This window comes from Camponotus vicinus, unplaced genomic scaffold (genome assembly GCF_025532165.1).
Source record: "Camponotus vicinus isolate PSW18456_S1 unplaced genomic scaffold, iyCamVici1.0 SCAF_8, whole genome shotgun sequence".
NCBI classification, from domain to species: domain Eukaryota; kingdom Metazoa; phylum Arthropoda; class Insecta; order Hymenoptera; family Formicidae; genus Camponotus; species Camponotus vicinus.
In genome coordinates, this window is record NW_028141980.1 from 9,303,995 (window position 1) to 9,318,636 (window position 14,642).

A 14,642-nucleotide genomic window follows, 5' to 3' on the forward strand; every position below is an offset into this window, starting at 1 on the left:
CGGTAAAACAGCTCGCGACATAAATCTGTAATTCACGTTGCATTTGAACGATCGTCGGAAAGATAGTCCTCCTGTAAATCCCGCGCGTCAATTTTTAGCTGTAAACAAAAAAGCGTTACTAGATGATTTAATATCAACATTTCTTATAATTATTATTGACAAAAGTTAGTTTGATATCTATATACATGTTTGTATTCGTGTGTGTTCGATGATTTCTTTTTTTAATTAACGATGAGAGATATTGCCTATGTCGGCTACAATATAATGTAGCGATTTTTGATAATTAATTGTAAAGAATTTTGATTTAAATGATAACACGCATTTTCTTAATTTAAATGTAAGTTTGCCGTTATTTAAAATTCCATTAAATGCGTTTCCATGCAGCCTACCCATAATAAGGAAATGGCTTTCATTTATACGGGCCAATGACACCGTCATTATTCATCGGAAACGGTGGAATCGATTTACGCAAAATTGATCGGATCGATTGCGCTCATTGTAACACATGCCATTCAAACTTTACAATCGTATTACAAGCTATAATATTACAAAAGCAAGCGTGTGACACTCAGTTTAAAATTGCTAGACATTTAAAAAAGTTTTAAAAACATATTAGAATGATAAAGACTTGAATAAGACTTTAATGAAAAGGAATAATTAAACATAGAAGAATTAAAAAAATAGTTAAATATTAAATATATAAGAATATTAAATAATATAATATTAAATATAAGAATTAAATAAAATAATATTAAATATAAGAATATATTTAATATTATATTATTTAATATTCTTATATTTAATATTGTTTTATTTAATTTTTATATTTAATATTATATTACTTAATATTCTTATATTTAATATTTAATTATGAATAATAAAGTGAAAATTATTATTGTAATATAATCTTATAATAGCAATTTAGTGAATGTATAATTTAGCTCTCTTTCATTACTCCAAAAATACTATTAATTCTCATGAATTAAAATTTTGTAGAATTTTTGTTCATTTACATCTATTTCGCAATAAATACTACATTGCGACAAATACGTCATTTATGTAAGACCGTCATACCCGCAGCTCAATATGCTATAAACTCACAAATCGAAGATTTCACTCATGTTTAGTAATAAAAGAGTATTAACATAGTGAGTGATAAAAATAAAAGTGGAGCTATCAGTTTAAAATGAGAGTAGTAAAATTTAAAGATAAGAAGCATTATGGCATCTTTCATGCCGTCTATATAACATTTTGTATGCTTTTATTATAAAATATAATTGTTTTCTACTTTTACTTGCCCGTATGAAATCACTTCTCTACAAAAAATATATAAAGACTGACGGCAATTTATTCTGCAAAAATAAATATGTTATTAATTTTAAAAATATTCGAATTTCCTTTGATTTCTTTTACGCAATACATATATTATTATGTAAAGCAGATTCCACGCTTTTATCTGTTCAAAAAAGTTTTATGAAACATACATACAGTATAATCGAAATTTTCGAAAGTACATCTATAATTTTGTTTTATATCATATTGTTATTATTTGAAAGATATCTCATTTTGCGAAGTGCACATTAGCCGTTCCGTCTTGCTGTATCCATATATGTATATGCTACTGACTAACAAGCGTAAACGATGCCAAAGAGTTACGTAAAGCGAAGGACACTAGTTTCGATGTTCACTATCGATATAGACTTCCAATGCTTGTTCAATTGTAGTTGTTGCGCTATGGGAAACCCTTTAATAGGGCATTTGGCAGTCGTATTAAACGACGCGGTGTGTCTGAATCCCTTTAAACGCCATTGTAAAAAAAACTTCTCCTTGATATATATTTATTTGAAAATGTAAAGGATTTCTTCATACCTATTATTAAATTTTAATTTTGTCAAAATTCAGTCCAGAATCAACTGGGAAAGCGTACTTGCATAATTTTTCCATCATTGTGAATTTAATCAGACAAATAACTCACGTTCAAATAATTTAACATGTCATACTTTCAATGGTATATTAATAGCCAAAGCAAATACTTGCTCCTCGACAGCAGGCCTCTACTTATTTATTATAAGTATCGAGTACTTCGTAATCGTTCACGATAACGATACGACGAAGGCCAAATTTGTGTCACCGATGAGCGAACGTACGTATGCTTGGGCGGCGCAAAACATCCCAGATAATCGTTTGCCGACCTCGCCATCGTTTTTTTTTCCTATCTTCCTTTTTACGACAATGCCGGTGAATGGATTGATGTGCGCGGAGCTGTATTTACCCAGCCGCATCCGATCGTTCGATCAGGCAGGCGGATGGCACGGCCGGAGGATGCCCCTCTGCTCTTCCTCGTCGTATCCGCCGTTGTGGCTCGGCGCGCGATAGCTTTTCATTTCGTTACGTGTCTGTCCCGCAGTTGGTTAGTGGAACGTTTGCCCGTCCATCTCACTCTCTGTATAAACGAAAGGACGACGAATGTACGCGGAGAGTGAATCGCGAGCACGGCTCGATTACGTCGAAGAGCGCATGCAGTCCCCGAGGAGATATATCGATCTTTAACCCGCCAACGATGCACACTTCAGCTAACAATAAGTGTGACAATTGCTACTAGAGAGTTCAATGACGGATCAGCGGTTTGCATAAGAACATGTGAGTGGATGCTCCACAAGTATAAAGGACGAAAAAATCATATATTTGCAATTTCTAAATAATTATTTAAATCTAAAAGATTTCTAAAAAATTATTTAAATTTTAATAGTAAAAAATTCTTCTAAAATGAATATTAATATAATATAAATTTCTTATTTTTAATGTATATCGACATTTTATACATTTCGTTTAGTTCTCGTCAACATTACTTTTTTTAATTAAATCAATTTATAAAACAGAACTTTGTAAACTTTTATTTTAACTTTTGGCTTCACAGGAATTGCATTGTTACGAATATGATTTTATATAATTAATATAAGAAAAACTATGTGTAAATTATGGGGATTTATTCCGCGATTTGTAATACTCTATAATTTTATATAGTAATTTTAATTTAAGCCTTATAGACTTATAGTTCAATTACATTCTGAAATTATGCGACTATGGTTACGTGTAAGTATAGAAATAGCTGTTATTCTGTTATCAGTCATCACCATTTTAATAAGTATGAGTAATCATCGGCATAAAAGTCACATTGTACATTATTCTTTTATTGTGCTGTATTCTTTTTACAAGGATATAATCTATAAGTATCTAATTATATTATTATATGCATTATACTATATGACATAACTGATTCTTTAAATCTGTAAGTGAAAAGATTTGTTTTTTACGTATTGCAATTATATTATCGCGAGACTCTTGATCGCGGAATGTAAGGGCACGACCACATTTTTTCTGCACTCATCTTTGCATGTTTAATAAAGTTGAGTATAAAATCCATTGCAAATCGCTATCGCGAATTATGCCGTATGCTTACGCAGTGTCAAGAGATAGTGGAACCAAAAGCACGAGGTAAAAACGGCACACGATAACATTATGCAGCGAATAACTCGCTTATATGTGAGAAACGTTGCATTATCTTGAAACCTTGAAGATAGGAGGGAGTTCTTAAAGGAGCAGCTAACGCGGATGATCGCATTCGACCGCTTCTTCACTCGACGACTCAATCTAATGCATGTTGATTTCAACTTTTACAAGTGATAATGACATTACGTAACGACATTGGTATGTACAGGTAAATCAGCGACACGAGAGAGAAGCAGAAGATGTCGTTCCGCAGTTTATAGAACAATATCTGGGAATCCTTGAAGAGGAACTCTTCAAACTCTCGCAACTGATTTCATCTCTTCGCATTTGATACAAACGCAAAGATACAGAATGACGGCGACGACTCTATGTTTCATGGTTTTCATCTGCAGTCTTGCTTGCAGCATAGGTAAGAATCAATTTACACAATTAATTAAAAAAATAACGAATATTAATGTATAACGAATATTTATTTATTATTCAATATTGTGAAATATATAAAGAGAAAATTTATTTCTAATTAATATAATAAAATTTTATCTCGTCAAAAAATGAAAATGTATAAACTGTAAAAAAACTTTACTCTTTATCTCGGTACTTTTTCAGCGACAATTTTACTTGGCTCAAAGAGAATTCGCAAAAATCATTTTTCTGACTTGTTTGTGTAATTTTTATTTTGAATACCTAAAATTTGACAATTTATAAAGTATATTTAAATAAATTTCTTTTTTTGAGTTGCAAATATAGTTCGTTATGTAGTATCACGCGAAAAGTATACATAAGTCATCGGCGCGATACACGGCTATTTAACTGCAATTCGCACTTTATAAGACTTACGTCCTTCAGGTTGGTCTCAGAATTGTCAGGATCAAGATACGGGATGGGAGAAAATCATCGGAGCTAAGCCTGCAAACTCTGTAGAAACTGTGTTATACAAAAACAGTGCCATAGGTAATAACGGTATTGTCGTGCCTTGTTTCGAGAGGTAATTCATCAATTAATCATTTTTAATTGGCACTCTACTTTATCTAATCCAATTTAATATGCTTAGATATTAAAAAATCTTAATATATAATAATATAAGCATATCTTTTTAAATTTTTAGACAAGTAGATTTGTATATTATATTATTGAAAACCGAAATATCGCACAATCTTTTATAATAAAAATTAATTTTTATTTTTTACAAACACAAAATAAATCATCATATGCATCAAATACATAAAAAATATATAAATTTATATTAATTAAAAATATTTTATTCTATTACAGGTGTAAAAGCTTGAATTGCACAGCATTTGTGATCGACTTTGTGAGTAACATTTGTTACAGCGTGCAAGTAAAAGGCGAGGAACTCATTCCCGAAACTAACGCCACGTTTTTCCATAAAATCTGTATTAAAGGTAAAGATTATTTGTTTTTCCGAATGGTATGCTATAAATGCAGAGTATTATTTATATTATTTATTTAAAAAATTCTCTCATCAGAGAAAAATGTACTTTTTAAAATCTGTTTTACTCTTCAGTTTCACCAAATTGCAAGCGACAAAGACTGTGGCAAGTAGAGAGAACCTTGGGAGCTATTTTAAAAGATGGATACTCCAACTTATATTTTCAAGCATTGTTACGGAGAAGCGAGTGTTACGAGAAATGTCTGAAAGCAGGTATGCACTCCATAAAATAATTACACAAATCGTGTGTTGAATATAATCTATCTTAAATAAATCAATTTCAATTTCCAAAAAATGATCATTTTTTTATGTATAAAATTCTACACAAAATTTTTTTGTATAATATTAGGAAGTGAATGCGAATCTGCGCAATTTCGTACGAGCGAGCCTTTGTCAATTGAAGATACCCTTGGCACGTGCTCGTTGTCAAAGTTCGAGAGAGGTACTAGACCGCAAGCCTACAGATCGTCGATGTATCGAGATGAGTATCTGCAAGATCAATGCCATAATATATGTAAGTCATTAACTTCTCTAGTCTTTTGACTGCAAAAATCAATTAAATTGCATTCAATTTGTACATATTTTCATGTAGCGAAGAAAAACTATTGCTCTTATGCGGAGTTTCGGAACGTAACATTGCCATACTCGGATATAGCATTACCGGGACTCGACTTAAAACAGGTAGATCTCGTATTTCTCTTATCGGTTCAGGCGTGAATGAATGTGTGACTCAATTATGAACCTTTTAGTGCGAGGAGAAATGTGATCGCAGTCAGCATGGTTTCATATGCAGAGCCTACACCGTCGATTATTCAGAAGAGAAACCATTCTGCTTGCTGCATTCTGACGATACAATCAGTCTTGGAGTCAGTTCGTTGGTTACCAGACCCAACGTCATTTATAAAGAACAAGAAGCTTGTTTAGATTGTACATTTGTGATAGATAATTTTATAAACAATATTCTTTAATACTTAAACTTTTAACACTGTTATATTTTTTACAGTGAAAGTACAATGCGGCGAATCAATCATGACAGTTGTATTAACCACTGCGGAGCCTTTTGACGGACGGATGTATGTGAGCGGATTTGGAGATACTTGCGGTGTTAATGGTGTTGGGAATAATGTAACAATATTAAGAATACCGCTTCCGAAGAAAGAGATTATCGGCAAATCTAACATTGAGTGTGGTCTTACACCTGCGTTTTCCATCAACAACGAAAATCGGTATTTGCATTCTTAAAACCTTATAATTGACAGTAAATTTGGAATCGTCATGCATTTGAATTGTGATATCTTGCGACGTCTCTTATTTGCAGAACGCATACATTAGTTTGGGCCACCATTGTGATACAATATAATCCAATCATCCAACGATTGGGAGATCAGTCGGTGAGAATTGGATGCTCCTTAGATGGCCGCGATATCCCGGAACCGCGAAACGTATCCGTTAATTCGAGCTTTTCTTTCTTGGATCCAAAGTAAGTCTATCTTTTTTTTTTCGTATAATGTCATTTACAATTTTTTAAAGGAATGCCATCACTTTATAATTTAATTATGAGTCTGATATAAAAATCTTATCTCGATATCATGACAAGTATCCCCGATATTTTGGCTCTGGTTATTCTTTTTAGCGCAGGCGTACCGCCGGTTGGATCAATCGTAATAAACGCATCGTCCGAAGCACCAGTGGTGACGATGAGGATCCTTAACGAAGAACATATGGATGCAGTCGTTACCCAATTAGGACAAAAGTTAACACTCAGAATCGAAATCCGACCTGCTGACGGTGGGTCACTCGCTTGTCTCTTGATATTCGTCAAAGAATATGTTAAATTTCACGTCCTTTTTTTCCACTTATGAATTTTTCTTGATCGATTCAAAGTGAAATTTTTTCTAACGAAATTATGAAGCATCAATAATTTTGTTTCATAGGACCTTACGATATCATAGCTGGACACCTCGTAGCTAGTAGCGCATCCGGAGATTCCTCGTATCTTCTTCTGGATGAATCTGGATGTCCGACGGATTCGACAACTTTTCCCGCGCTATTAAAGGATCCAATGGACAATCGTTCTCTGATCTCAACATTTACTGCCTTTAAATTTCCCGATAGTCAAATTGTGCGATTCAACGTCATCGTTAAGTTTTGTCTCGAAGAATGTGAGCCAGTAAGTTGATAATTTTTTAAAAACTGTATAACACGTTTTCACGTTATTAAATTGTTATATAATTGGAATTATTATGGAATATTCATGTATATCACAGCATGATAATTATTTTAGCATTACAAATATTAAAAATATTAATGATAATTTTTAAATTAATAAAATTATAAATTTGTGACTTTTTTGAAGGCTACATGCAGAGGAGGCCAGATTTCATATGGCAGGAAACGACGATCGATCGAGCAGCCGCTCATCGCCGAGGTAACAGAAATTTTCAGAAACCTCACCCCCGCGGAATTACCGTTGCAACTATCTATCGTCGTTCAAAGTCCGGTGATAACAGCGGACCATTTACTGTCCAGGGAAAATCCGGTTCCTGATACAGTTCTGATTACCGGCGGAAGTGAGTTTAAGAATATCGGTATCGTTGCCTCTTCCAAGCATCGGGAACGTCTATAAATCCATTCGCATATATTTCTGATTCTTCTGATTATAAAATTATCGCACAGTATAAATTGTTTTTTAGGATCTATAGATGGCCTTATCTGCGTGGACGCGAGTCTGGCTCTGGGTCTTCTGATCTTTTGGTTAATAATTCAGATTATACTCACCGCCGGTTGCCTTTTAGCAGTTCGTCGTTATAGAAAGATGGCTGTTGAGGCCGAAGAAGACAGAGCTGATATACTGGCGAGGCATCTTTACGGGATTCACGGAGGAAACTTTGAAATCGCACGAAGAGTTAGATGGGCCGATCGAAACGATTCCTCGATTGGATGATTAGTTTTTTCAATTTTTCAAGCAAAGAGAATTCAGATATTAAGTTAGTGGCAAAATTTTTTAAGTAAAATTAGAAACAAAATTTTCAGTTTTAATTTCTAAGTTTTAAAAAAACGATATGTTCAGTTGAAAATGCGAAGTCACCGAAAAGATACCGGAAGCGCTAAAAGTTAATGAAAATATCAATCTTTTGATATAATGCGATAATAATTTAAAAGATTAAAATTCACATAATAATCTTAGCATCGTTAATCTTAGTCATTTAGAGGGTAAAAAAATCAAAATGAAAATAAAGTGTGTCTATTACTAGCTATTATTTTTGCTAAACATGAATGAATATATTTGTAATGTATGTATATGCTATGGTATGTAAATATGTATATTTTTCTTCCATTTTCTACATATTGATCTTTTATTCTCATTAGAATATTTTTTCAATTTTTTGCATCGTTTAATGACTGTTGTAAATTATCCACTCGTTCTTGTTGAACAGCGCCCGTAATATTGCAATGTCACTTCTGTAAATATATAACATTTAATGTTTTAATGTATCCACCTAATAATCGCACTGCCTTATGTATAGTAACTGTATTTCTTTTTATTTTAAACTTGATAGGATAAAAATTGTCAAATAAAAAATAAGAAATAAATATATTTACTAAATATTCACTGCTGTATAAAATTTGTTTATGCTAGAACAATTAGAGTATTTAGATTAAATATCGAAGATATAAAAAGTAATAACAATAATTAATATTAATCAAAGGTAATCAAGATATTTGATTAAAAAATATTAATAACTAATTCAACTTTTAATATGAAACCGAAAAATTTTTTTTAATTTTACTCTCGTTTCTAATAGAAAGCTTATATAACTTAATCATTATATACTTTTTTAATAGCAAGACAAACCAAATTATTGAATATAATGAACTTTCTCCTTTTTATTAAGTATATCGTACCTTTTCCACATCTTCCCGCACACCCTAGTCCTCCTGGATTGGTATAATCAACATTGTCCGTACCGCAAACAGGATTGTATTCAGTTGTCACCTATAATTAAAATGTCTATAATTAAAATGTATATAATTACAAGAATATTATCAAAATTATCCTCCAAAAGGATACAAATATATATTTATATACATATATGTTTTTACATACATATATTTTTTCTCAGTTGTCACAATTGTCTTTTTTATAATCAATATATTTTTTTTTCAATTACAATTGTCTTTTTTACAATCAATATTTTGTAAAATCGAGAGAAAGTATACATACGTATACATAGTATATACAACCTTTTTTAAAATGTACTTTTTCTCTTGTGTTTTTATTATATAATTTATTAGGACCAATTTATAACTCATTTTACATATGTAAAATAATTATTTATTTAAAACATTTTCTCGAATCAAATAAAATATTTATATAAACATTTGCATAAAATAAAATAATATTCTTAATTAAAAAATAATTACCGGACAAGAAATGATGCACGCATTGTATTGATTCACGGATTGAGGAGTCGTAGTCGTAGTACTATTTTCATTCCTAGATGCCACAGTCGTTGTGAATGTTGATGTAGTTCTTTGTCCATTAGACGGTGTGGCGACTGGTCCGTCAAAGACAAAATCTGCCTTGAAATATCTTATTATTACTTGTAATCTAAATTTTTCGAGATATTTAGATACTAAAATAAATTCCTAATTGTTTTTTTTTCTATTTTTGAGAAAATACGTATATATTCTTTCTTTAAAGGAAAATACAAAAAAGACAGAACATTTTACATTAACGACATTATCCATCCACAAGTTTGCGTGTCTATGAAGCTGGCACGACAATTTACGAATTTCAAAAAAATATTAAGGGTTCTGATAGCATTTTTCATAATTCTACAGTTCCTGATAAAAATTAACAAGAGTTCCGCATTCCTTGTATTAAAAAATCAAAATCGAAAAAATGTCGTGCCAACTTCGTGAATCTAGCACGATAACCTTTCCTCTAAAGTACCGAAACGTGTTGAATATCATTATTTTTAACAAGAGTTCCTGTTCTGCTATAGTTCAGCTTATACATATATGCAATTTCAGATCGATATTTCAAAAATTAATAATTTTTTTATGAATTTCAAATGTTCTCGATCAGCACGGCACTTAGTGAAAATGTGTCGTGCGGATGATTTTCCGCAGTTTTAACGATAGTTCTCGACAGTTTTATAAAAGTTCTTTATCCTTTAGAAACAGTTTTACGCAGAGTTCCGACCGTTTAATATTTTTTAAACAATTTTTTACAATTACCCAGCACGACACTCTCCCTCTAAAGTACTAAAACGCGTTGAAAATTATTATTTCTGATAACAGTTCTCGATAGTTCTGCTATATTTCAGCCCATTTTTGCAATTTTAGATCGATATTCCAACAATTAATAATATAATTATAAAAAATTATTTAAAAAATAGTAAGCACATTTTTTTAATTTCGATATTTTAATATAAGGAATGCGGAATTTTCAATCTTTTCAATTTTTATCAGAAACTGTAGAACTATAAAAAGTGCTATCAGAACTCTTATATTTAATATTTTTTTTTAAATTCGTAGATTGTCGTCCAGCTTGACAGACAGCAAATTTGCCGAGAATTTGCTTAGATTTCACATTGTAATGTTTTTTTATAAAACATATAGTTATTGCTTTTAATTATAGATGGGCTACATAAAAAACACATTCTAACTTTATTGTAATACTTGTGCAAAAGCCATATATTTTTTAACTATTCAAATATTTTTTACTGTTTAGATATATTCCTTTCTTTTCTTGTGTCAAAAGAATATTCACTTACTTGTGGGAACGCAGCGATGAAAAACGGTGATGCAGCAACTATAGATAGAAATTATTAAATATAATTGACGATATTAGAAAAAACTGATTAATAAGTAGCACACGAAGCAAACAAAATCATTTTCTCACTTATTGTTAGCAAAAAGTGAAATAACATATTGATGACGTTAGTGACGTTTCGTTCTTAGAAGACCGCGCCGATCGGCTATTGAATGATGTACATATATATTCGAGATGATCTACCGAAGGTTGACGATCTACTGTTTCAAAGTATCAGCTGCATTCACTTTTATAGCATTGGCTACCAGCCAGTGTTAAGTCAAGCTACAGTTATACACATTTTCTGCGTAATAATGAGACTTATTATTTACTAATTCACATCATAATTTTGCAGTTATTTTAAAACAGCAATTTGTTTTTTTTTTTATCAGCAATTAACACGTTAGTGTTAGTACCAGTAAAAAAATACTACTTTAATATTTGAATAAACTGGCTAATAAATCAAGTTAATTATTAGCTGGCAATTTTCAAATTTGTATAAATCAAGTTAAAATATTTGCAAATTATTTAATATCGTAATACTTCTGCTACTTTTGTTCTTTTTTTTGAAAGAAGTAAACTCATTTCCTTAAGAATAATATTTTCAGAGGTTTTATTATAATCTCTTCATGTTCCAGCGAGTGAGCATTTATTCGTCAGACTTATTTCTACAAATCATACAAGAATGCTAATAATATCCTATTAACAGAATTATTATTTCTTTGATCGTATCGCTCGTCGATAATGGAAATCGTTTTTGTTTTTGAGCTGAGAATCATTTGGTGATAAAATGTTAATGTCAATATTCATAGTTGTCGAATTAATCATATGATAAATAATGAAATGTATTACAAAATATTTTAATTTAGCTAGAATACCAAAATGTACACGTCAGTTTTTATATGCATTAATAACACTTCGTGGAAAACTCATACACTTATACACATACGATGTAGTAATCCATTGACTATTGATAACATATGTAAGTTTATAAGAAGATGTAATTAATGTGATAATAATTTGCGATTATGATAACTTGCATATCGAAAGAATATGCTATAGTAATGTAAAAATCTGCAATATATAATATACACATACAATATACAAAGAATGTCAGAATTATTGTTGAAGAAACAAAAAATAATAACAGTACAAAAAGTTAAAATTATAAAAGTATCAAAATATTAAGATATCTTTACTTGTTCATCTGGATTCTCATATATTGTTATGCCATTTTCTCAATCATATGGAAGCGATTATGAACCATGTGATATTTAATTACTGCTCAATTGGATGTATGGTTCGCAAGCTCTAATCACCTTTATTTCAAGTCCTTAAAAAAATGTTTGAAATTATTAGACAAGATTCTTACAACTATAAATAAATAAACAGAAATTATTAAATAAATAAATAAGTAAACAAAATTAATAAAAAAGAGAGAAAATTTGTTCAAAAATTATTTATGTGAATTTAAAAAATTATATTTTTTTTAATAATTTATTTTTTGCCCAATAAGTATGCTTTAGATAAAAATGTAATTATATACATTCAAACATATAAATTACATATAATAAAATGTAATAAAATACATACATATATATAAATCATGATATTTAAAAAAATTAAAATAGTTGAAAAATTAGATAATTAAGATAATTAAAATAATTAAAATAATTAAGATATATTTAGATAACGAAGAGAATTAAGTTAAAAATTAAAATTAAAACTATTGAAAATTAAAAGTTGAGGAGAATTAGAAAAAAATTGGAAGATAAAAAGGCAGAAATATAAGATTTAAAGAGAACTGAAGATTAACTGTTGAAAAAATTGAAAATTGAAACAAGTGAAAGATTTTAACTGAGACTTAGGAACTGAGAATTTTAAATTAATAATTGATATAAAATATAAGTTTAATTAAATATAAGTTAATATTAAAAATTAATGCACATATAAAAGTTTATATGAAGCAATAATATTTAAAAATTATATCTTAATAATATTATTTTTGATAATAAACAAAGAACAATAAAAAACAATATAATGTAAAATTAATATTACTTACGTGGATTACAATTTTTTGCACAATTAAATCTTCCCATATTCCAATATGTAACGTTATCGCTGCCACATACTGGATTGTATTCTGCAGTTGCAACACAAGGACAATTTGTCGTCGTTCCTTGTGTGGTGCTACTCGGCACATTATTATCATCAAAAATCTCACTCGGCCACTGGAAATCTCTTTGCGGGAATGCCAAGGCGACCAACAAAATCATGGCCAATATTTGTACAGCTATTGAATAAAAGAAAATTACACAATATAGATGTACGTTTTAGTATTGTAAATTTACTGAATATAAAAAAATACCAAATAAATAGAGAAAGAAGAGAAGTTATTTAGAGAGAGAAGGAGAGAGAGAATCTTTTTTTTAATGTTTAAAGTTTTGCAAAAATTATATTAAGAAAAAGCAGGTCTAAAATTAAAATATTATCTCGAAATTTTATGAAAAAAGATATACTTCTTTTATTCTGTATATTCGAAAAAATCAATTAATATTTATTGTTATACTCTACTCACATGCAATAATATATTTCATGATTATTTCCAGTCCTTATTAGCCCTTTTATAGATCCAAAATGAAAAAGAAAGAAACAAGAAAAGAGAAAAAAAACGGTCTTGAAATGATACACAATCAATCGATCCAATTCGAATGACGATCTTTGACGAACTGTTTTTCAACTTATATATTTTTTTATATTCTTATCTTCCACATAATTTCCTTATACAGGAAAAAAATCAACGATATGTCGAAAGCGGTCGGGGATAACCACATTACGCACTCGTCTCATTAACATTGATATCACGGATAGAGTCATTTAAGGGGCTCGCGTGAATTATTTCTTCATCGAAAAAAGACTCGGGATTAATTATTGACCTTCCAAATTAGGTGTATCAATTTTGTATAATTTAATTATGCGCATAAAAATCATTATACGATTCTATTAAATTTTTAGCACAATTCGTTAAACTATGAAATAATAATTTTACATAATCTAGTCTTTGATTTTGAGTTTCGAATAATAAATGACTGATTTCACTTATATACTTATAGTTTAATAAATTTTTTGCAAGAATAATGAAAGACAAAATTTAGCATTATATTCCAGTCATGACAAATATATGTTTTGTTATGAATATTTATACGAAATTCAAAAATAGAAGAGAATTAACCTTGAAATTTTATACACGCATAATAAGCAAATCATTTATCTCTTCCTCGCATACATGGCCGCCTACGAAGCACACGCATACACAGATATCTATTTCCTGCTCAAACACTTCCTAGATCTATATAAGCGTGCTCTTTAACAGTCTGCAATTTTTACGTCAGTCTTCTGGGTTATGACATTAGAACTGTGGAAATCCATGCGGTTGATATTTGTGCAATTTGCATTTACATAAATAATTTTTCATGAAATCTAAATAAAATTAATTCCAATAAAATAGATATTATTATTAAAGTAATTGCGCGAAATATAGTGAATATTGTAACTTTAATACATTTTTTATGTCATAAAAATGCTTTCTTTTTCTTGATATTTTACTTTTTTTGAAAAATTATTAATAATTTAAAATCTTACACAAATCTCTAAATTACCAGCAATACAAATCTGTCTTATTGAAGCACAATAAATTTTGTTTGGTAAATTATCTTTTAAAATATTTCGTGATGTGTGTGTATGTGATATATAATAATTGTAGAAACACTTTAATCTGTATGATTTTTATTCTCTCATAATTCTACTGGATTATCGATTGAATATAGAATCGCTGTGGTAGCTAAGGCACTGATAGAAATA

At 29.8% G+C, this 14,642-nt stretch overlaps 3 protein-coding genes across 6 annotated transcripts; 1 reads left to right on the plus strand and 2 right to left on the minus strand.

Moving 5' to 3' along the window:
* The first annotated feature begins 2,165 nt into the window (after nucleotides 1–2,165).
* LOC145976080 (uncharacterized) lies at nucleotides 2,166–8,569 on the plus strand. Of its 3 annotated transcripts, XM_083107014.1 has the most exons (15): nucleotides 2,166–2,640; nucleotides 3,719–3,919; nucleotides 4,357–4,495; nucleotides 4,783–4,913; nucleotides 5,036–5,173; nucleotides 5,310–5,474; nucleotides 5,553–5,641; nucleotides 5,710–5,887; nucleotides 5,964–6,186; nucleotides 6,279–6,440; nucleotides 6,594–6,748; nucleotides 6,895–7,130; nucleotides 7,317–7,388; nucleotides 7,490–7,530; nucleotides 7,654–7,795. In XM_083107014.1, the coding sequence occupies exons 2-14, from the start codon at nucleotides 3,862–3,864 to the stop codon at nucleotides 7,505–7,507; spliced, it is 1,764 nt and encodes a 587-aa protein (XP_082963140.1). In that variant the 5' UTR covers nucleotides 2,166–2,640; nucleotides 3,719–3,861; the 3' UTR covers nucleotides 7,508–7,530; nucleotides 7,654–7,795. The 3 variants fall into 3 exon arrangements, with proteins under 3 accessions (XP_082963140.1, XP_082963139.1, XP_082963141.1); XM_083107013.1 differs by having other exon boundaries at nucleotides 2,168–2,640; nucleotides 7,317–7,530; nucleotides 7,654–8,569; XM_083107015.1 differs by lacking the exon at nucleotides 7,490–7,530 and having other exon boundaries at nucleotides 2,168–2,640; nucleotides 7,654–7,790.
* Nucleotides 8,200–11,029, minus strand: LOC145976090 (uncharacterized). The gene is made up of 5 exons (XM_083107040.1): nucleotides 10,872–11,029; nucleotides 10,744–10,781; nucleotides 9,386–9,544; nucleotides 8,867–8,957; nucleotides 8,200–8,422 (listed from the first exon to the last, which is right to left on the minus strand). The coding sequence occupies exons 1-5, from the start codon at nucleotides 10,897–10,899 to the stop codon at nucleotides 8,373–8,375; spliced, it is 366 nt and encodes a 121-aa protein (XP_082963166.1). The 5' UTR covers nucleotides 10,900–11,029; the 3' UTR covers nucleotides 8,200–8,372.
* A 384-nt stretch (nucleotides 11,030–11,413) lies between these two features.
* LOC145976091 (uncharacterized) lies at nucleotides 11,414–13,523 on the minus strand. Of its 2 annotated transcripts, XR_014440185.1 has the most exons (4): nucleotides 13,360–13,520; nucleotides 12,844–13,074; nucleotides 11,981–12,114; nucleotides 11,414–11,855 (listed from the first exon to the last, which is right to left on the minus strand). XR_014440185.1 is itself a non-coding variant. In XM_083107041.1 (3 exons), exons 1-3 carry the CDS (start codon nucleotides 13,376–13,378, stop codon nucleotides 12,056–12,058), a joined length of 309 nt encoding a protein of 102 aa, XP_082963167.1. In that variant the 5' UTR covers nucleotides 13,379–13,523; the 3' UTR covers nucleotides 11,765–12,055. The 2 variants fall into 2 exon arrangements, 1 of the variants encoding a protein (XP_082963167.1); XM_083107041.1 differs by having other exon boundaries at nucleotides 11,765–12,114; nucleotides 13,360–13,523.
* Between the last annotated feature and the right edge of the window lie 1,119 nt (nucleotides 13,524–14,642).